This window comes from Tachysurus fulvidraco, chromosome 3 (assembly GCF_022655615.1).
Source record: "Tachysurus fulvidraco isolate hzauxx_2018 chromosome 3, HZAU_PFXX_2.0, whole genome shotgun sequence".
In the NCBI taxonomy this organism is placed as follows: domain Eukaryota; kingdom Metazoa; phylum Chordata; class Actinopteri; order Siluriformes; family Bagridae; genus Tachysurus; species Tachysurus fulvidraco.
Window position 1 is genome coordinate 13827315 of NC_062520.1, and position 26346 is coordinate 13853660.

At 37.8% G+C, this 26346-nt stretch overlaps 2 protein-coding genes across 4 annotated transcripts in view; one reads left to right on the forward strand and one right to left on the reverse strand.

Moving 5' to 3' along the window:
* Window positions 1–22: 22 nt before the first annotated feature.
* On the reverse strand, window positions 23–8135 carry gpd1l (glycerol-3-phosphate dehydrogenase 1 like). Its single transcript, XM_027148957.2, has 8 exons — window positions 7971–8135; window positions 7439–7616; window positions 7141–7281; window positions 4980–5118; window positions 3926–4038; window positions 3139–3375; window positions 2866–2972; window positions 23–1713 (listed from the first exon to the last, which is right to left on the reverse strand). Exons 1-8 carry the CDS (start codon window positions 8012–8014, stop codon window positions 1617–1619), a joined length of 1056 nt encoding a protein of 351 aa, XP_027004758.1. The 5' UTR covers window positions 8015–8135; the 3' UTR covers window positions 23–1616.
* A 2133-nt stretch (window positions 8136–10268) lies between these two features.
* Window positions 10269–26346, forward strand: part of osbpl10b (oxysterol binding protein-like 10b) — a 42860-nt gene continuing 26782 nt past the window's right edge. The window contains exons 1-5 of one of the 3 annotated variants that reach the window (XM_027150025.2): window positions 10269–10659; window positions 13115–13170; window positions 13255–13290; window positions 14245–14324; window positions 16989–17219. In XM_027150025.2, the coding sequence (XP_027005826.1) occupies window positions 10448–10659; window positions 13115–13170; window positions 13255–13290; window positions 14245–14324; window positions 16989–17219 (615 nt within the window). In that variant the 5' untranslated portion in view covers window positions 10269–10447. Of the gene's footprint in view, window positions 10660–13114; window positions 13291–14244; window positions 14325–16988; window positions 17220–26346 lie in introns of all 3 variants that reach the window. The other 2 variants (XM_027150023.2, XM_027150024.2) reach the window with 2 other exon arrangements.

The window sequence follows — 26346 nt, forward strand, 5'->3', positions numbered from 1 at the left end:
GAATGACTTGAAAACAAGAAGCTACATAGTAAACACTTTATTCAACTAGACGAGGCTGCGATCAAACGTGAATGTTTTCTATAGTCAGTTCACGTTCCACCTTTACAAACAAATGACATTACAGAGGATATGATTTTTGCACCGATAACAAGTGTTGCTTGATGACAAAAAAAAAATAATTTTTTTTTATAGAATTGTCAATCAACATTATAATCTATATGGAGTGTAATCTACTTACACACGTCTACACCCAGCCTGCAGTATAGCTTGAAATCAGTGTCTGAAATGAATCACATATTCGGCTAACAAGGTCTATGAATTTACATCCGTGAGCGTCACTGAGCAAAATTCACCAAGCCGTCTATTCTCAATGTTTACTTCAACACGACAGCGGATAGATAAGGACAAGTGAAATAGCAGACTTTCCAACTAGCAAAAACAGCAAACTGAGTTATTCTGAATCTGACATAACACAAATCAAATTAAAGTGGTACTGGTTAATTAGTAGTGATTAGTAAATTCAGCACACAGAATGATCCATTTGAATATGATGATGCTACAGATGACCAGAAGGCTCCAAATGATGTTAGTGCACATAGTTTTGTAAAAGTATTAACAAAAGTGATAGTGCAATTCATTTAATTTCTGATTATCAAGGGTTTTTTTTAAGAGAAAACCCTTTCACAGTATGATGTTAAAGCACTGCTCAATTCCCTTGTTTCCTAAAAAATAAAGAAAACTGACAATAGGGTATACGGACCAAAAGAAACCCCATTTCTCTTTAACAAAATGTAATCAAACCAAACGCAAGGGATATAAACAGTGGAGCTTTTTCTGGCAGCATTGGGTAGAGAGGATACAGTGATATAAACACTTGTTAAAAATGTTACAAATAGTTAAAAACTGATTATTAGCTAAGAGGTATCAGTGTTTCCATAGGGGATGTGGTCAGGTTTAAAGTTTCTTTGCCCAGCAGGAAAAATGTATCTGGTGATCAAGAAATGGTCCCAAATGTTGTATTTATTTGTGTGCAGGAGGTCACCACCAGTTAGCATGCCAGCAGCATTAAATGGCCTTCTGGAGAACTTGGAACAAAAACGTTTATTACTTACTGGCTCTGATCAGCATCAGTACTACCTACTGAATAAAAACCCGACTGAGCTGGATTAATCTGAAGATTTCTGAAGTTTAAAAACATGATGATATGACCCGTTAGTCTAATCAGTGGTGAGATTAAAATAGGAATTCCTATGAGCACTGTTTGTTTCTGCAGTAGTTATGCCCTCCACAAGGGGGCACCAAATGAGAGTAAAAATCACTAAAGTATTGAATAGATATCACAAACAGCTTTATGTTCCAAAAGATGTAGTTAGTGAAACGAGTCTAAATGTTTTGCAGCTTTGTGACTGGTTAGACCCTGAGAATGACCACAACCTAACCATTTAAATTCAAAAGTGTTGTTAACTAAAGACTACTAGAAAAAAAAAATCCAAATATAAATGTGCGTTAACCGAGAAGGTATGATAAAGGCAGGATTAATCACTGTATTAAAGGCAGAGGTGCTGGTGAAGGTGTTCCTTTCGAGGCCAGCATGACTGCAGCTCTCTCAGGGCCGCTCAAATGTGCTCAGGGTGAGACTGCAGGCAGGAGATCATGTCCTGAACTGGCTTGCCATCAAAGCAGATCTGATACACGGCGGTGAACAAGGGAAACCTAGAACACAAGGCAATATTTATTTTATTATTTATTATTTACTATGTAAGGAATAACTATAGTAGAATGGGGTGGAGTAATATGGCCTGTCAGGATAACAGCATAACAGCATGTAATTAAAAAATAATATTATTTTTTACTCTTTTTTCCCCACTATAACTGAATAATGTCTGTTCTTTAACATTGCTTACTGTACATCACTTAAAAATAGTTCCCTTAACCACTTTTTTTTCACTGCTGTTGAAGTTCATTAGGAAAATGCAGCTTGTTACAGGACTGAGAAACTATAAAGCATTTACAGTGGAGACAAAAAGGCTCATCTCCTCATCCCTCCACATATACCGAGCATGAACTATAAAATTCCCTGTGATGGGTGTGACTACATTTACATTTCTGGCATTTAGCAGACACCCATATCCAGAGTGACTTAGATTTTATTTCAATTTATACAACTGAGCAATTGAGGCCTTGCTCAATGTCCAGCAGCGGCAGCTTGGTGGAGCTGGAATTTGAACTCCGGTCACTAGTCGAACGCCTTAACCACTAGGCTACCACATCCCCTTAATCTTAAACTCAGCATATCACATCACATTACATTACAATTAGACATGGATCAGTGTAGGTATTGTGTAGTTCTGCTACGCTGGGATCGGACCAGACAGAGTAGCCTTCGTTCCCTTCATGTATCAATCATTATTGGAGCACTTTTTGTAACACTATGCATACCGGGAAAACCCCACAAAACTTACTGTTTAGAGATGCTCTGACTCAGTCGACTAACCATCGCAATTTGGCCAATGTCAAAGTTTTTCCTGTTCCAACACATCAACTGACTGTTCACATGCTGCCGAATATATCCCAGTCCTTTATCTCCCTGCCGTTCTAACACGCTAATCAATCATAATCGAGATAATTATTCACTTCACCAATCAGTTGTTTATGGCTGATCGCTGTATTAACATGCACTGAAATAATTCTTTGAGATTCCTTGCATACTTCTTTGCCTTGCACTACTCACATCTGCATTGCACAAATCAAACATTTGTCAGCACTGTAGTAGAACAGATTACATAAAAATTTAAATGCCATGGTAAAAGTATAAGGAAACCTGTTATGAGGGAAAAAATTAGAAAAAAAAAATAATGCACTGACTTTTCCACTAGGCCCTTCTGCTTGAGGATGTGGTTCACTTCAGCAGATGTCATTGGCCCTTGAAGCTTCTGACCATTCAGCATCTCCTTCTCGAGTGCCTCAATGCTCTAGGACAAGAAAATGCAGTAACCCCATTAACCAGAAGCTCAGCACAGGTTGAAATCATGACATTAAAGTTGATCTAAAGGTTGATCAGTGGTTCATCTTTAACATTTCAAGCCTACAGGAGTAACACTAAATATTCTCCCATGCATTAATGATATTGCTGCACACCTTGCCTGACGTGACGAAGGCCTCTGCTACGCGACGGTTGCGTCCGCCATAGCAGGTGGTGATGAGGTCAGCTACTCCACAGCTTTCCAAAAAGGTAGCAGAAGATACAGAGCCGTCTTTACTGAACAGCTTGGCAAAGGCAATCATCTCCATCAGCCCAAGCCTGATCACTGCTGCTTTAGTATTGTCTCCACACTTTAGGCCATCACAAAAACCTGCTCCCACAGCCACGATGTTCTGGAAAGCAGAGGCAAAAAACAACAATAATAAAAAATTAATTATATAAAATAGAAAAATGGGGGTTGGCAGGTAAGTAAGTAAGTAAGTAAGTAAGTAAGTAAATAAATAAATAGGATAGGAAAAACAACAATAACAAAAAAGAAACCCAGAACTACTACTGCTATTATTATTATTAAGGTATATATGATCTGCTAAAGTCCAGATGTGTGTAAACTATAATAAGAGTCATTATGATGTGCAATGCTTAACACAAGTAGTTTACAAAAAGCCACAGAAATCACATCTAACATAAATCTATTGTTTCTGTCTCCATAACTTGACCGACACAAGGTACGGGGTAAACGTAAACTCCTGTCAACTTTGCATTTAAAGCATTTTCGCTTATATAAGCAAGCACAATTAAGGCTCAGTTCTGAAGAGTTATTGCTGCGTTACACAGGGCATTTAATGTGTGATGCATGCATATGAGTCACACTTCAGCTCATATGCCCTCTCTATACATAGAGACACTTTTCCTGGGAAATCAGCCAACATGAGTGCCATATACTTTGAGAGCTCCACACAGCTCCACGGTGTCTGCGTCATCCACGACAGTGATGCGGAAGTTGGGTGTCTGCAGAAGATCCTTAAAAAGCTGTCCGTTCTCCAAGATTTTACTGCCTGGAAAGTGAAGAGCAAAAAGCAGCACTGCTTAGTTCCTTCCACTGGTTATACATAATCCCTTCTAACCTTGCACACTGAAGCTGCTACTCCATCATTCCAGCAGCGGTGCATCTTTATAAACAGTTGTTGAAATGAAAACAAGGTTCTGTAAAAGGCTGAATATTCTGACAGTGCAGCAAACCTGTTACAGCATCTGGTTAAAAGATTTGTCATGATGTGTGATAAAAGTACAGTTTATAGTTAAACAGCACAAGATATGCGGGTGTCAAATCACCCAATTCTTGCTTAAGGTCAGTCCTAGCAATGTAAATAATATACGAGTTGGGAAAGATGTTACTGCTGCCACTGCTGGGCACTTGAGCAAGGCCCTTAACCCTTTCTGCTCCAGTGGTGCTGCATCATGGCTGACCCTGCGCTCTGACCCCAACCTCCAAAGCTGTGATATGTGAAGAAAGAATTTTAGGGTAATCTTAGTTACCAGAGGTTTAAGGTTTACAATAAAAAGCTTAGAGGTTTAAACGAAATATAATCTACGCGTTTGACCATGAATAAAACACTGCACTGAAACCAATGCTAGATAGAGCAGGTTTAGAAAGGCTCAGTGAAAGGGTTAAAGGTTCAAGGACATAAGCATATTCCTAATACTGAGTCATAGGTACTATATTAGAACGAAAGCAGATGACAGCATGATGCAGTCGCACTAAAAGAAGAGGGTCTTTACCACAGCACTGTAATTTGCAGGTGATGACTTTATTTCCTACAAATCACAGAATGGCATTTCAGTTATACTTGAAGGCTTGAAGTTCATTCCGGTTAGTATGTAGGTCTTTCTTTTGTAGTCCATACTGATGTCACCACCAACATTATAGCGAAAATGAAGCTAACCCCTGTAAATATGTTGGCCGGAGAATTACAAGTTGTATCTTTTTTCCTCTTACCGATTGTGGTTTCACAGAACTTCTCATCCGCCACCTCATTAGCAATGTTGGCCCCCATTAAGACACTGACATCAATACCCATCTTCTCCCGAATGATATCAGAGATGAGTTTCAGCCCCCCAGGTCCCTCATCAATACCCTAAAGAGAAACAATAGATAGATAAAGTTTACTCGGATGTGTTTTATGCAAGTCTCAACATCTGTTCCTTTGGAAGCATTAAGCTGTGAACTGCAGCTGCTCCAAAAAAAAACATCTTGAAGAGCTTTTTGCCAAATGACTCATGAAATAAGGAGGAAAAATAAAGAATGGGAGTTAGAAATGCAGATCAGGAATGTGGTATGTTTTTTAATGATTAAAAGGCATTCAAAATGAATAAAGCCATCTACATTTCATGAAGGCAGAAATCTTTTTTTTAAAAAGTGGATTATGTCATGGTTAAAAGCAATAAAAAAACGTGACAGTCGCAAAGTAACTAGAGTGAATTTCAATGAGAGCCAAGTAAGGCTAAATGGAGGGATAAATTAGAACAGTAATAAAAGAGAGAAAGAGAGAGAGAGTGAGTGTGTGTGAGTGAGAGAGAGTGTGTGAGTGAGAGATAGAGAACCTGAAACTCAAAAATAAACAGAGAATAAGCAGCTGGCCAGGCAGCCAGCAGTCCGTGTTTGACTCATAAGTCGTGCTCACATATGGTGCACTCCCCTACACACACACACACACACACACACACACACACACACACACACACACACACACACACACACACACACACACACACTCAGCCCACATCATTACTCAGCACCTATTTTGTATAGAACAGAGAGTTGGAAGTGTAGAGAACTTGTGCTGGGGAAACAGTGGTCTTAACTTTCTTTTATATGCAATCTATAACAATAAGTGTAATTTATGTTGACGTTACCAGGTTGAAGTGACTCAAACCTAATTTTCCACCTTAATATGAAACAGATCTGGTTTTTTGGACTGTATGGATATAAATGAGCCACTTTTGTATGTGGTCCTAGATTAGCCACATCTCTTAGAAGTGACCAAGCAACAAGAAAAAATCCAGATAAGAATATGTGGCTTTCCATCCCCAACACATTTTAATGTACATGAGTAACATAACCTTCATAGTCATAACCTAGTCTTGGCAAGGCCCGCAGTGACAAAACTCAGAGGAAATATCTGGGAAAGTGATTTTATAGATTCAGAAGAAACTTTCCAAAACCTTTGCAAAACAATGTGTGAAGCAACAACCGAAACAATTGCAAAAGAAATTGATGTGTGTATGTGGATCATTTTGAGAAGAGATGTGTTCATATGAAGACAAATATGGATTGTGTGTGGTTATGAACGTAAAACATCAAGATAGACAGATTCGATCTGATGGGGAAAAAAATAACGGAGCCACAGTTTTCTGATAGACAGTAATCTCAAATCCCTCATAAAAAAAGCCTTTTATTTTATTACTCTTTTTTTGGCCTTTTATTTCCACTCTCATTTAACAGACTGTGTTAAAGTCCACTAAGAGCTGTGTAGATAGATGTATTGCACATGTGTTTGGGATATCCTGACTATTTAACAGTTCAAAGTAAATGGTGTTTTTCTGGCTGGTCCATGTCAATACTAACCTTCAACAAAATGACCCGAGCTGATATTGCAGCTTGTTTTATAGAGCTTGATTATAACCATTAGACTACAGCAAAGAACACAATAAAACATACCATACTATCTACACAGCTCTTAGTGGACTTTAACCACAGCACAACAGAGATACTCACCTAGAACATCGCAGTGTGCTATGCAAACTGTAAAATTGTTTTTTGGATAGTTAAATCAGCACAGCAGATTATAGGCTTTGAGCTACCAAACCTGGATCCTGTGTATCATAAAGGACTCCACCCACCCAAAACACAAACATGTCCCATTTCGATCAAGAAATAGGTACATAGTCATCAAATCCCACACTCTCTCTCAGAGCGGTCACAATAAATTGTGTTGCATTGTTTACAATGAGAATAAAATCCTTACACTTACATGTAAATAAACATTAAGGAATCATTATGTCTCTCTATTGTCTAATGCATTGATCAAGAATAGTTTTGTAATTCATGATGTCTGTCTAATCCGTGCACAACATTTACTGGATAGAATGCAAGGTACCTTAATTAAACTAATTCCTCTGGCCGTCTTAGAAACACAGCCGACCATCTCATCACACAGCTTTCGGATAAACTGGTGTGGGACCACAAACACCAGCAAGTCTGCTCCATCTGCAGCATCCCGCAGCTCAGGCACAGCGATCTGCATGTAAAGGGTGGTTTCTTAATATCAGCATAGCAAACTCCATCCCATTACAACACACATGAATCAGCAATGCCCAGCTTTACACGAGCGTATTCCATTTTATATGACTGGGGAACAAACTGATGTAAGAACAAACACTTCAAATGGTTCTTACCACATTTTCTGGAAGTTTGTAACCTGGGAGGTATTTGACATTCTCATGATCAGTGTTAATGATATCAGTAAGTTTCCTTCCATTTATATTCTCCTCATAGACCCACATCTTGACAGTGGTGGCAAAACTCTGCAGTTTTTGTGCATTGTGACCAATGATCCTAGCAATAGCAGAGCCCCTGATTGGAAAATTAAAAAAAAAAGAGAGAGAGAGATAAAGTGCATTATTATTCATCATCCTCAGTTGTTCATGTGCAAAGGTTAAAAGCAATGCAAGTCAGTAAACTGAGGATCAACATGATAAACATGAAAGATTCATCTGCATTTCTATATAAAAAAGCGACTCATAAAACTCACGAGTTTATTTTTTCTGTACCTAATCAGCCTTAAGTGTTGTAATAATGGCAAATACATATTGATTATATTGATTATATGTGCAAATGGTCATTTATTAGGTATTAAGTTTAAATACTAGCGTTAACAGTGTGATATTTACCGCCAGTCTGTCAATGAGGTAAACAGGGTGTACTCACCAGTTTCCTGAGCCCACGATACACACTTTCAGCGGTGCAGACATTGCAGAAATATATTCTAACAGACAAAACTAATAATATGGCGGAAACTGCTTAGCTAACTGCTTATAGTCTCTATTTGCAGCCTGAGGGCGTGAACGTGTTCGTCGACTTTTGATTGCGTCACTAAACGTGACGATAAACTAACGACGGGAGAAGTAGTTGTTTGGCAAAGATCTAAGGAAGATCTAAATTTACAGATATCAAGGCTAAAATGTTTATTGGTAATACGAATATTTTACAAAATAGAGTCTCAAATAACTATATTAGAAATATACTTAATAATATTGTTTATCCTCCAGCTCATTTTTTCTGGTCTTCTGTGTTTGGGGATGTGAATTGGCGTAAAGCTTTGGCGAACAGTGGATACATTCTATGTTAATAATAAAGTAAAAGAAGTCTCTTTTAAAATAATGCATAGAGAATATACACAGTAAAACATGTGCTGGGACGTTTTAAATATATTACTCCTGTAATTTCTGTAAAGGAGAAAAGGAAACTATTATTCATTTGTTTTTCCATTGCATACACATACAAACATATTTTGGAGTGAGGTGGAGAATTTAATTAAGAAAAAATGAACACTGAATGAAAAATGATACACTTTAATGATCATGGGATTGAAAAAGAGAAGGCATGTTTCATACAATTGTTAATATTAATGGGAAAATTTACCATTCATAAAATGAAATGGTCTGACTCCAAACCAGATTTTCTTTGCTTTAAAAATGATTTCAAGCTTTATTGTCCTGTTTTGTGTAATTGTCGAAGCAAAAAGGCAATTCAAGCTTATAATACTGTAAGCAAATATGATGTATAAGGTAGCACTCTTTTCCTTTTGTTTCTTATCATTTTGTTCTTGTCCTTTGGCATTGTTGTTATTTCTTTTATTTTAGTTGTTGTGTATTTGTACTTTAAAGAATATATCTCATTGTATTGTTGGTTTATGGTATTAATAAAAATAAAATAAAAGTTATTTGGCAAAGAGCTCATTTTGTACAATCATTTTCTTCTAAAGAGTGTTTTAATGACAGTGAAAATAATATACAATGTGTATATATATCATATACATCATATACCCATTATACACATATAATATATATATACATTGTATACACTTTATACACATTGTACAATATGTATATATTGTATATATCATACATCATATACACATTATACACATTATACAATGTGTATATATATCATACACATCATATACACATTATACAGTGTCAAGCAGAAATCTTTTTGGAAAGAATCCTTGATGATTCTTTCTAGGACTGTATAAAGGAAAGATTTAAGATGACTTTATTGTTATCTACACTATAGATTGTTAATATTGCTGAACATTGTTAATATCCAAACATAGAACTATAGAACCTAAATCACAGCTTCCCAACCCTGATCATAGGTGACTGCAAATTATTGTAAATCATGTTTTAATAATCATAATACAATGTTATGTTTGTATGATTCAGCTCTATTTGCACACTCAGCCAACAAAAATGGGATATTGGTGTGTTGTCTTGGTCTTTTTGCCCCTTCCCATGTTCCCATCTGAGTTGGTGTGTCAAAAGCAGGGAAAACACTAGACTGTGCAGTACAGAGGGCACAGGAATGTAGACAACCACAATGTGGTATTACACATTGTGCATTAAATGATTTTTATATAACATTGGGCAGTCTATAAATGCAAGGAGAACTGGTAATGCTTACACAAATAGGTCACAAATAAACAGGAAAAAATACTTCAGTGAATTCTTCAAATCCCTGGATTTGTAGTGAAGAGATTAACATTATTCATGCAAAAGATATTCCAAGAGTTAATGTTCTGAGAGCAAAAAAACTTTAGTCCAAAATCTCCTATTGGTGTTTAACTGGGTTGAAATCCTGTGATGACTTAAACCATAGATTATGATATACATCATCTTCATATGTATCCAATCATTCCGTCCAATCAGCATAGAAACGTCTCATTATCGGATCATTAGGATTAGTCAGAATAACATTGTTCTTATGTCAATCAAATATTACAATTTGGAATGAGAAAATAAGATATTAGAGATAAGAATACATACTGATTTGGTCATACAGATTAAAAAAAATCAAAATAATAATATTAAGAAGAAATTGAACCTTTACACAACTCTTCAGAAGAAATGAAGGTGCCACGCGTCGCCTGGCTGTAGAAAACCTTAAAGCCTTCGCTGAGTGGACTTCTCCTGCTGAAACAAGTGAGGGAGGGAAGGTGGGAAGGAGCAAGAATACGCACACACACACACACACACACGCACACACACACACACACCACCGAGTGAGCTGCTCTGGAGTAAACGCAGAGTCGGACGCACACAGCCTTCACTCGACACCGCGGACATGTTCCTGCGTTCCGGTTTCCTTTAACAGTTCGCTGGCTGTTGTGTGCGGGTGCGTGCGGGATGGAGAAGTGCGGTGCGTCTCGCTGTGGCAGCGCTAATAAGCGCAGCGTGTCGGTGGAGCGCGGAAGGAGAGCAGCGGCGAGCGGAGCGCAAGCGCGGCCCGGACCTCCAGCGCCACAGAGCTGCAGCGGGAAAGCGGAGCAACACCTCCGGAGAGGACTGGAGGGAATCCTCAACAAATACACCAATCTATTGCAAGGATGGCAACACAGGTAGCGAGCTTACTAATATCACTCCGAGGCCAAAATCATATAGTCAAAAAAAAACAAAAAAAAAACAGTGTTGTAGTACACAGTTCTATAGCTGGCGTTCTGATAACACTGTTTATTAAGACTGAATGCAGTTATGAATGGTCAAAGTCAGTTAGCTTTGTCCTGAACTTTTACATTGTTAAGTAAGAGCACTTTGATTTCAGTAGTATTGTTTGTACTGAATTCTATCTGGTCATCATGTCCACTCTGGTCTACTCAGATTGTTTTGCAATGTTTTGTTATGTTGACACCGTAGAAGACCGATATCTAGTAGACTGTAACATGAAATAATGTATTCTACAAAATAAGAGCTGTGCTAAAATAAAATAAAAAGATCCAAGAAGTTGCTAATATTCATTAATTTATCTTCAGTCACCTTTTTATCCTGGTCAGGGCATCTCATCCTGGGAATACCTGGCACTTTAAAATAGATCCATCTAAATCCACCTCCTGGCTTGTTTTTGGGCTGTGGGAGGAAATCTGAAACCTAGAAGAAACAGTGGATATGGAAAGAACATGATAATTACACACAGACATTAAGCCAAGTTCAGGAGTGGAAGGGGGACACTGGAGCTGTGAGTTTGCAGTGTTAGAAATATTCTACATGTTGACCAGCCAGATTCGTTAATGATTTAGTCCCATCAAGTGACACCAATGTGCACTAAACATAGCCTGTTCACTGCATGGTTCAATTTTATGACATTTTTTATAAATGATATCAAACAGAGAGAACAGAATGATAACCACACCCCAAACTCTAGCTTAATTTTGTATGTCTTTCTGTGACACAAGCTGTGCAGAAGTTTGCATATTTGCAGCAGTTAGACCTTGTGGCAATAATTGCTATACGATGTGTCTGTATCATACATCCCTATTCCATAACCTCAGCCAACGCTACTGATGTATCAGCCTGTTGTCTTCTCTGTAGTAATGCAATCAGTGCAATGACATAATTTCCAGCTGACCATTGACTTAACAATAAGAGGACACTAATTATTTTTATATTGTTGTCATTATGTTAATTGGTACTTTAGTCTTCAGGCCTCCACACGCAAACACAATATGTTCGCACATATTCATGACTGACTCGACAGACCGCATGCCCACTGAATTCACACATCTATCAATAGGCATTCGTGACTGCAAACTGTTGTGCTTCTGCACTGCAAAGACTTCCTGCAAGGAATTTTTACACAGAGTATCCCATATTTTGACACACTTATGCTGTATTTCTCATCTATGAATCAAAGCATAAGTGGTATTGTAAAATGTATTTAAAGATCACAATTGTATGTTGTCACACAAGGCCTGTTTATTAGTATCATAACCGCTTATTGATTGAGTGTGTATCGTGATACAAATTGCATAAGCAGTGTAAGCCTCCAGTCCTCATTCATGGTGGGGTGGTTTGTTGTAATGTGTGAAGGTGGGAATTTCATGACTGTGGCTACCGCATGAGACAATACAACGTAGTTCTAATTATGCTTCTTTCATCTGGGAGAGACTGTGACTCATCTGTAGAGAGGAAATCCCCCATCCCCTTAATGTTCTCTTCTCACTGCTGCCTCGCCTTGCAATCGATGGGGAAAGCAGCCAGCTATATAATGAGCCCAAAGATGAGGAGTTATATTCTGGCTCTCAGGCATGCTACACATTTAGCTGCATGCCAGTTGGAGTTTACTTAAAGATTTGCAAGTGTAACACGTTGACCACTATGAAACAAAATGAGTTCTTAATGCGAAAAGATAAAGATACAAAAAAAAAAAATCGTTATGCAATTCATTTAAACAAGCACAGCCATCCACTCATAAATCTAATGTTTATCATGAAGCAGTCTTGTCCGTGATGTATAACCCCGACACTCTACTGATAGGAGTGTATTTGGCATGAGAGGATGTCAAAACACTGCATGTTCGTCCTCACTGTATGTAAAATATAGCAATGGAACATGTTCTTTTTTACGGATTGAACGCTTTGACTGTAGTTATTGTCAACTTATAGACTACCTACAGTGACACTTTTTTGTGTACTCTCAGAGATATAAAGGTGCTGTATGTGTTTTCTATCCTTGTTAATAGATATAGAAAAATCACCTAATTTTATTTTTATATATATCATAATTTTACAAAGTCACCTTAAACACAATATATGGAACTCAGTAAGTTTTAAGTCACATGGATCTTTGCATGTGCCAGAAACGGGCCAGAAATTAGAAATGGTCTCTTTTTTGATGTCCATGCATTCGGTCTACAAAACCAGCTCTATGTTTACCGTTTGCAAGCAACCAGTTAGACAGCTAACTGTTATGAGTGATGTATAAATCTCTATATTTGTATAGTCAGCTCTTATGTCCGTGTTGACTGATTTAAAGCATATGTTTGTATATATATAAATATATCTTTTTTCCTCTCTGCAGGTATTTTGTTCTGGACCCTGAGCTTGGTCAACTGCAATACTTTCTAAACGAACAAAGTAAGAGCCAGAAACCACGGGGGTCCTTGCCTCTGATTGGCTCTTCTGTGGCCCCCAGTGATGAGTTTCCATTTATGTTCACAGTCTATGCTGTTAATGGAGAGCTCTTTAAGCTGAGAGGTAATAGAATACACTAATATTCTCTTGAAGCTTCATTTCTGCACTCTTTTTTTAATTTCCTCTTATCATATTCACTTTCCTGTGCTTCTATCCTGCTGTCACTCATTCTCTTTCTTTCCTGCTCATTTCCTTTGAGACTTATCTGTCTGCCATCTTTAAAGCAGCATATCTTTTTATGTTGGCTTTTACCCATGGCAGATCCCTGTCTTTCCACTGGAACACATTCTTTTCTGGTGTCAATCAGCTGAAGCAATTAATTAGTTATTTTCTCTCTTTTTACCTGAACGTATTGCATCCATGTCATTGTCATAATCAGACTCATTCATGTAAGGAGGACAAAATAACAGTCATATAACCAAATAATTTTTAGAGGTCTTGCTAGACAAGCACACGAAACATAGCTGTTGTGTGTAATGGCATAGCCTGATACGAAGCTCTTGCTGCAGGTGGTGGACGCCACTCCTTTTCCACTTTGTAGTGTTTTTGCTGTTACAGTTTTCAGGTGCTGCTTTCTCATTTCATACATTTCTGCTTCGACCGCAGGCTACAGCAAACCTTCAATTTGAGTTTTACTGTTTTCTATAAGACTTAACAGAGAGTTAATAGCTCACTGTCATCATGAGGCTGAAAAAGCTTTTTCTGTAACTGCTTTCTAATGACATAGCCTGTTGTCCTTTCTGAACAGCAATTTGTCCTGTCTGCGTAAGATTCATTAGATGGAACATAAGCATGCTTGTGTTGTTCAGATTAGATGTACGGTTAACTTACATGTTCTCATGGTAAATAAACAAATACTTGTTTCTAGATCAAGTACATACAGTGTATATAGTGAATATACATATCCACACACACACACACACACACACACACACACACACACACACACACACACACACACACACACACACTCACACACATATAAATATCTGATGTGTGTGCTTTGTATCTGTACAGCTTGTGATGCTTATGAGCGGCAGCAGTGGATGACCCAGCTTCAGCTCTGTGCCCGTCGCCATTCAGAGGGCAGTGCCAAGGTAGCATAGTTAATTACAGTGCACATACATACTCTTTACTGTCAGCAATCTCTTTCTCACAGTCATGCCACCTTTCTCTGACCCTTCTGTTTCCCTTTCCTCTGACCTCTGTTGCTCTTTGGCAAACTGCCTCGGCAGTCTTGTGATTTAAAGGTTAGTTTAATTTTCTCTGAGCTGAAAGTGGGATAATATGTTTCATTTCTTCATAGGATGTTGCTATCTCATTCTGTGCTGCTCAGAGAGGTTTTGGAGTTTGCAGTGTTGCAAAACTTTAGCTGCTGGTTGTGTAAAGACATGAAGGAATCTGCAATGTTTTTAAACTTTTTTCCATCTGATTTGTTTGTTTCTTAAGCTGTAACAATTTATTCTTCTTTCTTCCTAAACTCTTCTCCTTTATGTATTCTATAAATGATTTTGAGTCACTTTATTTGACATAGTAAAATAAAGACTTCAAATATACTTTAATTAGTAGTAATTAATATTGTAAACATGATTTGCTTCAAATTGCAATTTATTCATTAGCTTTTAAAAATCGCAATAGGCTTTAGACCTCAGGTTAGTGTTGTACAATATTATGGGCAACAGAAGTGCGCTAAAAATTGTACTCAGCTTTGTGGTTTTGTGCCACATTTCTTGTGTGTTTTTCACACACTTTTATTGCACATAGAATACTGTGGTAATTCAATGGTTAGGATGAATGAAACATGCTTCATTTTTTTTTTAAATACTATGTCTTTTTCTGATTAGTTTCACTGTTGTTACTGAATAATACACTTTAAGATAAACGAATCAATACTACGCTGGTGCTTTTAGGGGTCAAGCAAAACAACAAGAAAAAAGATAACACACAGTACATTATCTAAACACTTTAGGCTTAACCAGCGTTGATTTTGTTTTTAACCTTTTTAGAGTTAAACATTAAACATTTACTCTCATTTTTCCTGATTATTTAGTTACACATTATAAATCACCAAGGCCTCACTAGACAGAGTTACTGAAGGTGCCTTTAATATCATTGATTGAATTTATTTGCCATGTAAATCATGCTTTTAGATCAATTTTTATCTTAATTCAGACAGGATTATAGTAAATACACCTAGTTAAGATGAAGTTAAGTCAAGAAGCTTTTATTGTCATTCCAACCATATAGAGCTTACTCAGTACATAGTGAAACGAGACAAAGTTTCACCAGGACCATGATGCTATATAGAACAAACACAGAGCTAAGGACTTAAAGTAATTTGTCCTAGCCACATAAAGTACATCTGTACAACCTAGTGCAAAAAGCTTGAGACAAAACAAACGATACAAAACACTACTAGACAATACACAAAAGCAGCGCTGACCAGTGTACATACTTTATATTCTATAGTACATGTGCAAAAATACTAGAATGAACACGTAATATAACAGCAGTGGTTATATGAGGTATTGTAACGAGTTGTGCAAGACAGCAATCGACTGAATGTGCAAGATAGCATAGATGCAAACATAGCGAAAACAGTGTGGAGAGGAGTTTGATATGGGTGGTGCTGTAGACATACTGTAGATGTATATCTGATGAGTGTGCATTGTCAGGCTGTATACATGTAAACATGCAGCCTGACAATATGTTATATGCCCAAATTCTTACAAGCACATTATTTCTTACACGTTCAGGTGTGTACACCGACCTGTTGAGGTCTATGAGGTGTTTGATTATGGAAGTTCTGTGGGGTGGCATTCAAAGCCCTGTTTGTATGGTGTGGGAGTGTCTGTGTTCTGTTCACAGCTGAAATATAAGCCCGTTTCTGTAATGCACTGCCTATTAGACTGAAGCAGTTTTGCACTGTCAGGTCTGATTAGTGCAGCCACACTGCCTGGAAGAAGATGTCTGGGCTTTTTAGTAAATCTTTATTCATGCTCATTTCATAGTTTATGGTTCAATCCTTTAAACATCCTAACCAGTTTAGAAATAGATGAACTTGTAGAGGGAGAACTCACAGGCAAATCTGTGCATGTTGTTTTCACAGAATAAGCCTAGAAGTGATTTTTTTTTGTCAGCTAAGCAGACTGATATATTGATTTTAGTGTGTTTGTAGTGAAATTATATAGAATAAGGGGATGAGCCATATGAGGTAAAAAAGGTAATTGTTTACATTGCAGGGTAGTCTGCAGACAGATTAGAATTTCTGTTCGTCTGTGCATGCTGAGGAGGTTTCAGAGATGGAACTGTGCCATCTTTTCTTTTCTCAATGCTCCCTGGGGAGTGTAATACATTCCAGCACATTCTCTCTGTTTTCTCTCTCTCTCTCTCTCTCTCTCTCTCTCTCTCTCTCTCTCTCTCTCTCTCTCTCTCTCTCTCTCTCTCTCGCTCTCTGTATCTCTCTGTCTCTCTCTGTCTCTTCTCATATTCCTGGTTCATCTTTTCCCTTCCTCTCCATACGGCTCCCTCCACCCCTCTGCACTCTACCTCCCTGCCTCTCTCCCTCCCTCCCATGTTTCCTTCCTCCCTCCCTCCCTCTTTGCGGGTGAGGCTGCAGTAGTGGGCAGAAGATGCCCTCGTGTGTCACAGGGCAGCGGGGTGGCTGTCGAGGGCAATTGCGCATCTCTGACAGGAGACGGGACTTGGCTAACCGTGTCCCATCTCACTCTTGCTGCTGCTGCTGCTGCTATCTTTTTCAGGGCTGCTCTTTATCCTCGACCTCCTCCTCCTCCACGGGCAGCCGGACCCGCAGCTGCTCCCTCCTCCCTCATCCCGCTCCATCTTGCTCCTCCACTGCCACCCAGAGGCAAAACCTCCCGCATGGGCACGGGACCCCGAGCTCCATCATCACCATCACCCACCACAAATCACCCACGAGTGGGCACCGGGCCTGCAGCCACAATCCTGCCCATCTGCACCATGTCAAAGAGGTAGGGCATGCAATCTGCAATGCCAGGCTAGATATATAACCCCTTTCTTTCTTTCTTTCTTTCTTTCTTTCTTTCTTTCTTTCTTTCTTTCTTTCTTTCTTTCTTTCTTTCTTTCTTTCTTTCTTTCTTTCTTTCTTTCTTTCTTTCTTTCTTTTCTTCTTAATTTCTTTATTTCTTAATTTTTTTTTCATTTTCTATAGATGTAAATATATTTCAAAATGATGAGAGTTTGATAGTTGTGATTAAATTTAGAGAAACTAAAAAAAAGGTGATTTTTGTCCCTGTTACATTTCCTCCAGCTCTTAACTGAGCTCATGCCTGTGCAAACACCCAAACCTGGGAAATAATTTTATATCTATATTTTTCTTCCTGACAAAAGGGGTTAAATATACTAGTTTATTTTATAAATTCAAAAACAGCTGTTTCAGTAGGACACAACAGAACTTGGGGGTTACAACCGTCTCCATAGACTGTGTGTTGTTACAGTAGGAGAAATGTATATCACAGTTTGATGCATTATTGGTGTTGTTACAGATTGCAAGTTGTAAGGTGTTAAGTGTTCGTTTAGCTCCTTCTTAAGATTCATTCTAGTGCAGTTTCTCAGTGCACGGTGTGCATTAGCCTCATTCCCTATAGAACTCTTCAATCTTGGCGGGTGTGCGACTGATGCGTCAGCATCCAGAAATGGCTGCTCAGCAGAAAGCTGGTGTCATCACATTGTTTTGACGTTGTTGCAGCACTTTACTGTTTCATTTTTATGAGTTTAAGACTTCAAGCCATGGTAAACATACACTTATATGCCTTAACTGAGGCTATATTCATTTATAAGGTACACTATATGTTGACAAATTATGTTTAATCAGTTATTTTTGTACTTATTTTATGAATTTGAGTTATAAGCTTTATTTATTTAACTAATATAAATAATAAATAATATGTAAAGTGTAATGTAGTTCACTTATACAGTATATGGAGATATAAGTTACACAACTTATTTTAAACCAGACAATTACAAACTTACTCACTTCAATAGGAAACCTTGTATAGCTGTTCATTTCTGCAGTAATCGAATCAGCCAATCATGTGGCATCAGTGCAATGCATAATATCATGAAGATTATTTCTATCTTAAAACATCCAGTTTCTCTGTGCCTCTTCCCACTGTGTCCCCAGATTTGTGTTCTTGGCTAAGAGAAATGGATGGAAATGTGGTCTGTTACTGTTGTCACATCCAACATCGATGTTTCATGTGTTATTCATTCTTAGTCTCTTTCTACTCACAATAGTTAAGTGGATATTTGAGTTGCACCATTTTTGTACCACTCAGTGTGAACACTAGAGACTGCTGTGTGTGAAAATCTCAGATATCCTCCAACCAGCATGTCCAGTACCAAAGACCATGCCACAGTCAATGTCAGCAAGATAAAAAGATTTCCCCACACTGATATTTGATATGATTATTTTATGCAGTGGGGGCAATATTATGCGCTTAGTCCTGCTTTCATATGATGGACTGTTTGGATAATTGCATGAGTGAACAGAGATCTAGGTGCTCCTATTAAAGTAGGCATTGAGTGTATATGTTCAGATCAGATAAATAAAAATGGAGAGCAACTTACTGTACCCAAGTACTGTTTATTAGACATACTATTTAAAAAGGGAATTATGTTTTAAGTTTTTTAACTGTAACATTAAGTAACTGATTATGCCTCACCATGTAAAGACCTTAAAATAACCCCTTAAATGCATGTTTTGTCCCACTAATGACACATGACCTGATTTCTCCCTCTATCTTCCCCTTTTTTCCTTCTCTATTGTCCATTTCTTTCAGATTGGTGCTGGCATTTGCAGTGTTCAACATTCATGCTTTAAACTATTTCCCAATAGTGAAATTTCAAAAAATGTAAAATGATCCACAAAATAATGCGGAACAGATTTATGTAACTGTAACAACAGGGAAATGTTTGATACTGTCAAATGCCTGACAAAATATCAATTTCTTTATAGTTTGCTTAAAGTCAACAACCGTCCAAACAACACCATGTCTCCATTAACATTACAGACAGATATAGTTTATTTCTCAAATTAACTAATGCTCTAATTAGTTAACTAATTTAACTAATGTGTTCAACAATGCCAATAGAACATTGGGTGTGTCTGTCACATTGGGGTGGGGTCAGTCTGTCACATTGGGTGAGTCTGTCACATTGGGGCGGGGTCAGTCTGTCACATTGGGGTGGGGTCAGTCTGTCACATTGGGTGAGTCTGTCACATTGGGGCGGGGTCAGTCTGTCACATTGGGGCGGGGTCAGTCTGTCACATTGGGTGAGTCCGTCACATTGGGGCGGGGTCAGTCTGTCACATTGGGGTGGGGTCAGTCTGTCACATTTTGGGATGGGGTCAGTCTGTCACATTGGGGCGGGGTCAGTCTGTCACATTGGGGTGGGGTCAGTCTGTCACGTTGCGGCGGGGTCAGTCTGTCATGTTGGGGCAGTGTCAGTCTGTCACATTTGGGCAGTGTCAGTCTGTCATGTTGGGGCAGTGTCAGTCTGTCACGTTGGGGCAGGGTCAGTTAGAGTAGAGAGTAGTCATCCAAGTAGAATTTCCACAGCTCTGCTATTTCAGATTACTAATCACATCATGGAATGTGTTTACTATATTGTGAAATTCTGAGTTTTATCTTGTTAAGCTTGTTTGTTTCCTTCATTACAAGCTGCAAGCTGTTCTTGTTTATATGTTTTTGGCATTTTGGTCTCTATTTTCTGACTCATTGCACAAAGTTATGCCAATTCACAGTTTGCTTTAAAACATAAAATGGGACAGTATGACAGTAAGTAAATAGCATATTTATGTTTAATGTGCTTTGCCATGTCGGTGTAATGAGTGTCATTACTGTACCAAGACTTTGATCTTTCAGAGCTATAACAGTATAGGACATTTCAAAAACAAAAAAGATTAAGAGTTGCTTTCCCCACAAAGCTGGAGTAGATTAAAATATTGGATATTTGTTCCATGAGATAGATGTCTGAAATGCCTGATGTGTGAATTATTGTTAGGCATCTGTAAATCATCTCAATCCTTTCAGTGTCCTTTATATTGAACTTGAAACATACAACACTGAATGTTCTTCATAGGCTATAAACAAAGGAACTATGCTAACATTTTCTTTATTGTTTAAAATTGACAGTATTTTTAAAACCCATTTTATTCAGCCTGATTAAATTTTCCATAGGACTCAACAGAGTTATCAAAGCAACATTTACAAAATTCTGACATCCAGACCCTTTTTCCCGGACTTTTTAATCTCATTCAAAAATCTAGAGTTTTAATAAAATAATTCTGTCAACAAGTTAGGCCAAAGGCAGCCAGAATGAAAACCATTTAAACCATCCAAAGCACAAATGTTCACTTCAGAGGAAATGCTTCAGCAGCATGGTCTGAAAATCTCTGCTGAGCTTTCAGTTAAATTCTCAAACACACTAAACAATGCTAGCAAGAGATCTTATCGTGTGAGACAGTGAGATATTGACAAGTGATGAGTATATAATTCATGCCCAAGCTGCAGTGAAGCTGTTTTGGCAGCTCGGGGAGGCTCAACACTTGATTTGAAAAACATAATTTTTAAAAAAAGATTTTTTTTATGCCTGTTCTTAAAACTGCTATTACATTTTTCATGCTAGTCATTAATAATAACTATGTTGTTGCAATTGTCCAGCCAGAATGGTACAGTCATTGTGACTGTTTATGTTGGGCAAAACTGTACAGGTTGATCATTGTGCTGTTTTGTCAACATATTGAATCAGTCCGGATGCAGATGAATATGATTTGTAACTAGACAAAAATGAATAAAAAAATCTCATGCATTATTAATGGGGTGGTTGCAAGCATATACATGTGAAGGGTTGGCTCCCTGTCCAGGGTGTCCCTTGCCCTGTGCCACAAGTCCCCTGAGATAGACTTACAGAAGAGTACCAAATTAAAGGAAACCTAGTAGCAGTGTTAATGTATGGGGAAATTTATATGGCATGGTTTTGGTTTAGTTGTATCCTTGGCCGAAACGGTTACCTGAAATTAATGCAACCTTATTCTGACTGATGATCTATGATTAAACATTTTTACCATGACGGAAGTGCTGCCTCCCAGGATGATAAATATTCCAATGCCCACAAGGGCTCCCACGAGGGCTCAATGAATAGCTCAATGATCAGGGTGAAAATATTGAAAATCATATGCTTTCTCCCTCAAATTTACCAGAACCCAGTTATACACCTATGGGATTTTGGAACAATGTGTTAGACTGCACTCCCTGCCACTGTTGTCATTAAAACATCAACTAATGGAAAATCATTTTTTTTGTGCTCACTCCTCTAGTACAGTTCCAGATACTGGTTAAATATCTGCCAGTAATTCTGTTTACCTTCAAAAATAAATGTTACTCATTGTATCATGTTTTTTTCCCCCTTTATATCATAAATGTAGTTTACACTGGAGGTCTGCATAGCTTTTGTAGCTATTGAGCCTTTTACCTGTAAAATTAATTATATGGATCCTCTCAGTATGAATTTTATGAATTTTTAATCTGACAAAACAACATTTTTGAAACTTTCTATTTCTGAAATTTCCACCAACAGATCACATTAGATCTAAGTTGACTTTAGTGATTGGACCCCTAAATGTAAAACTGTAGTTTGTAATGTATTTTGTAATTTCCACAATTTCTCCAAATGAACATAAAATATATATGCACCCTGGGGTGCCTCTACCATACTTTACACCACTGCTATCATAACTGCTATCATAAGTGACCGTATGAAAAACACTGATGAATAATGAATGAATTATTCATGATGAATAACGTGGAAAATGTCAGCATTAACATCTTAATTGAGTGAATCAAGTAGCTTTCAGAAATTGTCACGATCAGTTAAGGGAAGCAAAAATATTTATTTATATGAAAAAATCTTTTTAATCTTAATCTTAATCTTAATTAATCTTAATCTTTTTTTCATCACATTTAGTTTTTTTGCAAGTCTGGTCACTTCCTGAAGTTAACAACTTTCATACATCACCAGATGCTTAGTATTATTCATGGCATTGTTTTGAATTGTAGCTATTCAGTTCCTGTGGCCTGTTTGGTTAATGTTTATTCATTCATTCATTCATCTTCTACCGCTTATCCGAACTTCTCGGGTCACGGGGAGCCTGTGCCCATCTCAGGCGTCATCGGGCATCGAGGCAGGATACACCCTGGACGGAGTGCCAACCCATCACAGGGCTGGTTAATGTTTATTTTATTTTATATTTTATTTTATATTATCTTATTTGTAATACTTCATTCCAGTCTGTTTTTTTGTACTTTTAACTCCAGAACACAGAAAACAGTTATTTATTACCAGTAGAAAGGAAACTAACAGGCTAACTAACAGGCTAACTAACAAACCCGATGTCAAAATGCATCTGTTCACTTTGTTATCAAACTTTAGTTAAGTTGTTCTGGTTCCCAGGGCTTTGCTTGATCTGCTATTTTGAAAATATATTAGCATTTATTCACTCTATTTGTTGGCAAAGTTGAATCATCACATCACCCCGCTGTTGGTTCATCCTACAACCAATTGGAACAGCTGTAGGCTTGTTGTATCTGCTCTGCTCTGGGTATTACAGTGAGTCAGAGTGAATGACAGGTGGAACTCGGTCTGGCTGGTTCTGTGATGATATGCTTCATATACAGGGTTGATAGCCTTAATGTAGTATTTTTTCCTTTTCTCTGAAATTGAACCCTGAAATGAACTAGCAGCCTTTGACCTTGTCTATCAGGAATAATTGAGTGTTCAGAGTCTATGTTCATGTGGCCCAGAAAGCTCTTTCTTATTCTTTAAACCTTTGATCTATTAGTTTCTAACTGACACTTTTGGTGAAAGACATGTTATTGACAAGCAACTGAATAATATAAAAAATTACACCAAGATAATAAATGAAAGAATATAAATTGTAAAGTTAAAAAGTTGTATCTCCCATGCCCAACAGCTACAGTTGGCTGGACTTTATATTTTATGGCCATGCTTCTTATCCAACTAACTCAGCTGTTTATATACTATATTTGTATTTGTATGCTGTAATTGATGTTCATAAAAGAAAAAAAAAATAGTCATCATTATTTTAGTCCCCCTGGCCATTATATAAATGCATACCTTACTTTGTTACACATTTAGCCTGTTTTACACTAGCCACCCTTTGTCACAACTGGGAGGAGGAAGACAGACCCAGATGCAGGATAGCTTCAAATAAATAGGGTTTAATAACTAAAATACACAAAACAGGAACATGGACGAAAACTACACAGGACAAATGACGTACACTGACGATGATTCCGTGCTGTTATCGGCAACGTGGCATGGTTAAATAGACATGACAATGAACACATTGGTGATTGGGGATGTGGTGGCTCAGTGGATAAGGTGTTGGACAGCATAGGGATATCAAAACGAGAGCCAATGAAGCATAGGAGGTCTACTGTAATAGGATATGAGAAAGCAGCTGTTGTTTTAACCTAAGAAGCCACCTCCCAACTCACTAGCATATTATTTAGTCTTTTTTATCCAGTGACTCTTGCACAAAGGTATTTTATTTACATTGATGTGTCAAAATTTGTCTATCGTAGCCTATATTGTATGTTAAATACTTAAATGACAGCTTCTGAATACTGCCACTACTTCAGATAATATTTGGCATCGGATGCGATATAGTTAAAGAAGTAGTGGCGGTATTCAGAATCTGTCATTTAATGATTTAACACATAGTCTAGGCTACCATAGACAAACATGCTCATCTCAATGGATGAGCTGTTGTACTTGTCAGCTTAATTGTACAGATCAAACAGTAATTTTATTTAAAATACTTCCTTTTTCCTTCTTGTAAATAATAAAATTATACTACACTGCCTTAACTCAAGTTTTATGGCTCACAATCTGAAGATAATATTACATAATAAAACTGTATAAAACTATCTTGCAGTATGCAGTCAGTAAGTAGCTGCACTGTGTTATTTGTGTTTGAAAAGGTTGGAAGCTCGTGTTTAAATTGTTGCTGGTGTTTCTGTCAGCCAGAAAATCCCTTAATGTCTTAATGTCAAGAAAGCCTGCAATTGTTAGGATTCAATTGTTATTGCTGTGATCCTGTATGAATATCCAAATAGTCTAAAATAATCAAAATCTAAACAATTGTGGCTGACATTTTGCAGATTAAAATTTAACAATTGATTGTGCTGGACCACAGAGCAACACAATGAAAACTGTAAGACTGTAATTACTGACTGCACAATGTGTGCCATATTCACACTGTAGCATTTACAGAGAATGATAAGAGGCTTCCTGAGCCACCTGAAAGAGCTACACTTGGCAGCCAGGGTCAAAGATCAAATAAATCTGAGTAAAAGAGTCCAAATGTTCATTTCACGGTTATAACAGCTCTTTATTTCCCATTAGTCTTGACCTTTTAAAGCTGCATTCATCTTAATGCTTGATTTTAGCACTGGAAATGAGTAGGGATGGAGGAGTAGGTGTGAGGGGCACTTTTTTTTTCTATGTCTTAAAATGCCCTCCCTTTGTGGTGTATGTTGTAGTTCTGCTACATTGCATTTTTTTTCTTGATTTCAATTGAGGCTGCAGATATGGTTAATATTTCTGTACAGAAAAAATATTCAGGTTACATTCTGTGCCAGTGCCATAGAAAGGGTGAGAGAAGAATATTCTTACCTGTGTGTGTGTGTGTGTGTGTGTGTGTGTGTGTGTGTGTGTGTGTGAGAGTGAGTGAGTGAGTGAGTGAGTGAGTGAGTGAGTGAGTGAGTGAGTGAGTGAGTGAGTGAGTGAGTGTGTGAGTGTGTGAGTGTGTGAGTGTGTGTGAGTGTGTGAGTGTGTGAGTGAGTTAGTGAGTGAGTGAGTGATCATGTGTCTTGTTACAGCCACTGTGTCTAGTTACAGTCATTGCCATGGACTTTTCAAAGAGAGATTTTGATCATAGAGGGAGAGAAAAAATAGATTGAGAGAAAGAGCACATTGAGATGAAGGGGAAAACAGAAAGCTATTTTGAAATGAAGGAGGGTGGTTTTCTGTGTACTCTGTCTACATTTTGTCCTCTTATGTGTCCATAAAGCTGGTAAAAAGCAGAATAATAACACACTATAAGCAATTTTGCTGGGACCAGACTGAGCTCCAAATGCAGCCAAATTTTCCCAAACATCTGACGAGAATTTAGTTAAAAACATGCAACATGCACTTGGAATAGATTACACTTTGTGTAGCTATGATCATAACTTCTGAAGCCTCAGATGAAAAAGAACTGGTGCACACAGACAAAGAGAGAATATTAAAGTGTATGAATTTTTAATGCAAGATGAATTATGAAATTCTAGTCACACCATGCACAGCACAGCAAAATCATTCCGCATTATAACATCTCAAGAAAAAAGTGACATAATTCCATATATTCAAAATGGTTTAAAGCTGAAAATGAGTAGAGTTTCTGGTTATCTTGGATTTAATAGGGTGCTTGTAATGTGGTTTCAAGAACCAATCAGTAATTTTTGGTAGAGGTGGATATCTGATCATCATCATCATCATCATCATCATCATCATCATCATCATCATCATCATCATCATCATCATCATCATCTATCAGTCAGGACCACAATGCACATTTACACATGGTGCTTAGTTCAGGATGAGTGCTGAATTAAGAGGAAGCTTTTTTATACAGTATACTTTACATGCTAGATTTTATATCTGCTAAATAAGATCAGAAGGTCTTATTTACAGATATCTAAGCACACTAAGCACACTGGGTGGCCTTTCACCAAATAATGACATGTTATAAGCTGTTTAACACACATAGATATTTTGGTGAGTTGTAGAACAGATAGTGTTAAAGGAAATTATCACTCTCATCTCATTTTCTACCGCTTATCCGACCTCGGGTCACGGGGAGCCTGTGCCAATCCCAGGCGTCATCGGGCATCAAGGCGGGATACACCCTGGACGGAGTAAAGGAAATTATTCAGCTGCATATTTCCTGCTTGCAATAACTGAAGCTGGTGACCCACTGACAGCATCAAACCACTGCGTTCTTCTTTTGTG

Coding starts and splice junctions, on each gene's coding strand:
- gpd1l (XM_027148957.2), bottom strand. CDS start 8,014: ATGTCTGCACCGCTGAAAGTGTGTATCGTGGGCTCAGGAAACTG. Junction 4,039..4,979: donor GTTCTGTGAAACCACAATCG/GTAAGAGGAAAA, acceptor TTCACTTTCCAG/GCAGTAAAATCTTGGAGAAC. Junction 3,376..3,925: donor AGCTGTGTGGAGCTCTCAAA/GTATATGGCACT, acceptor TCTGCTTTCCAG/AACATCGTGGCTGTGGGAGC.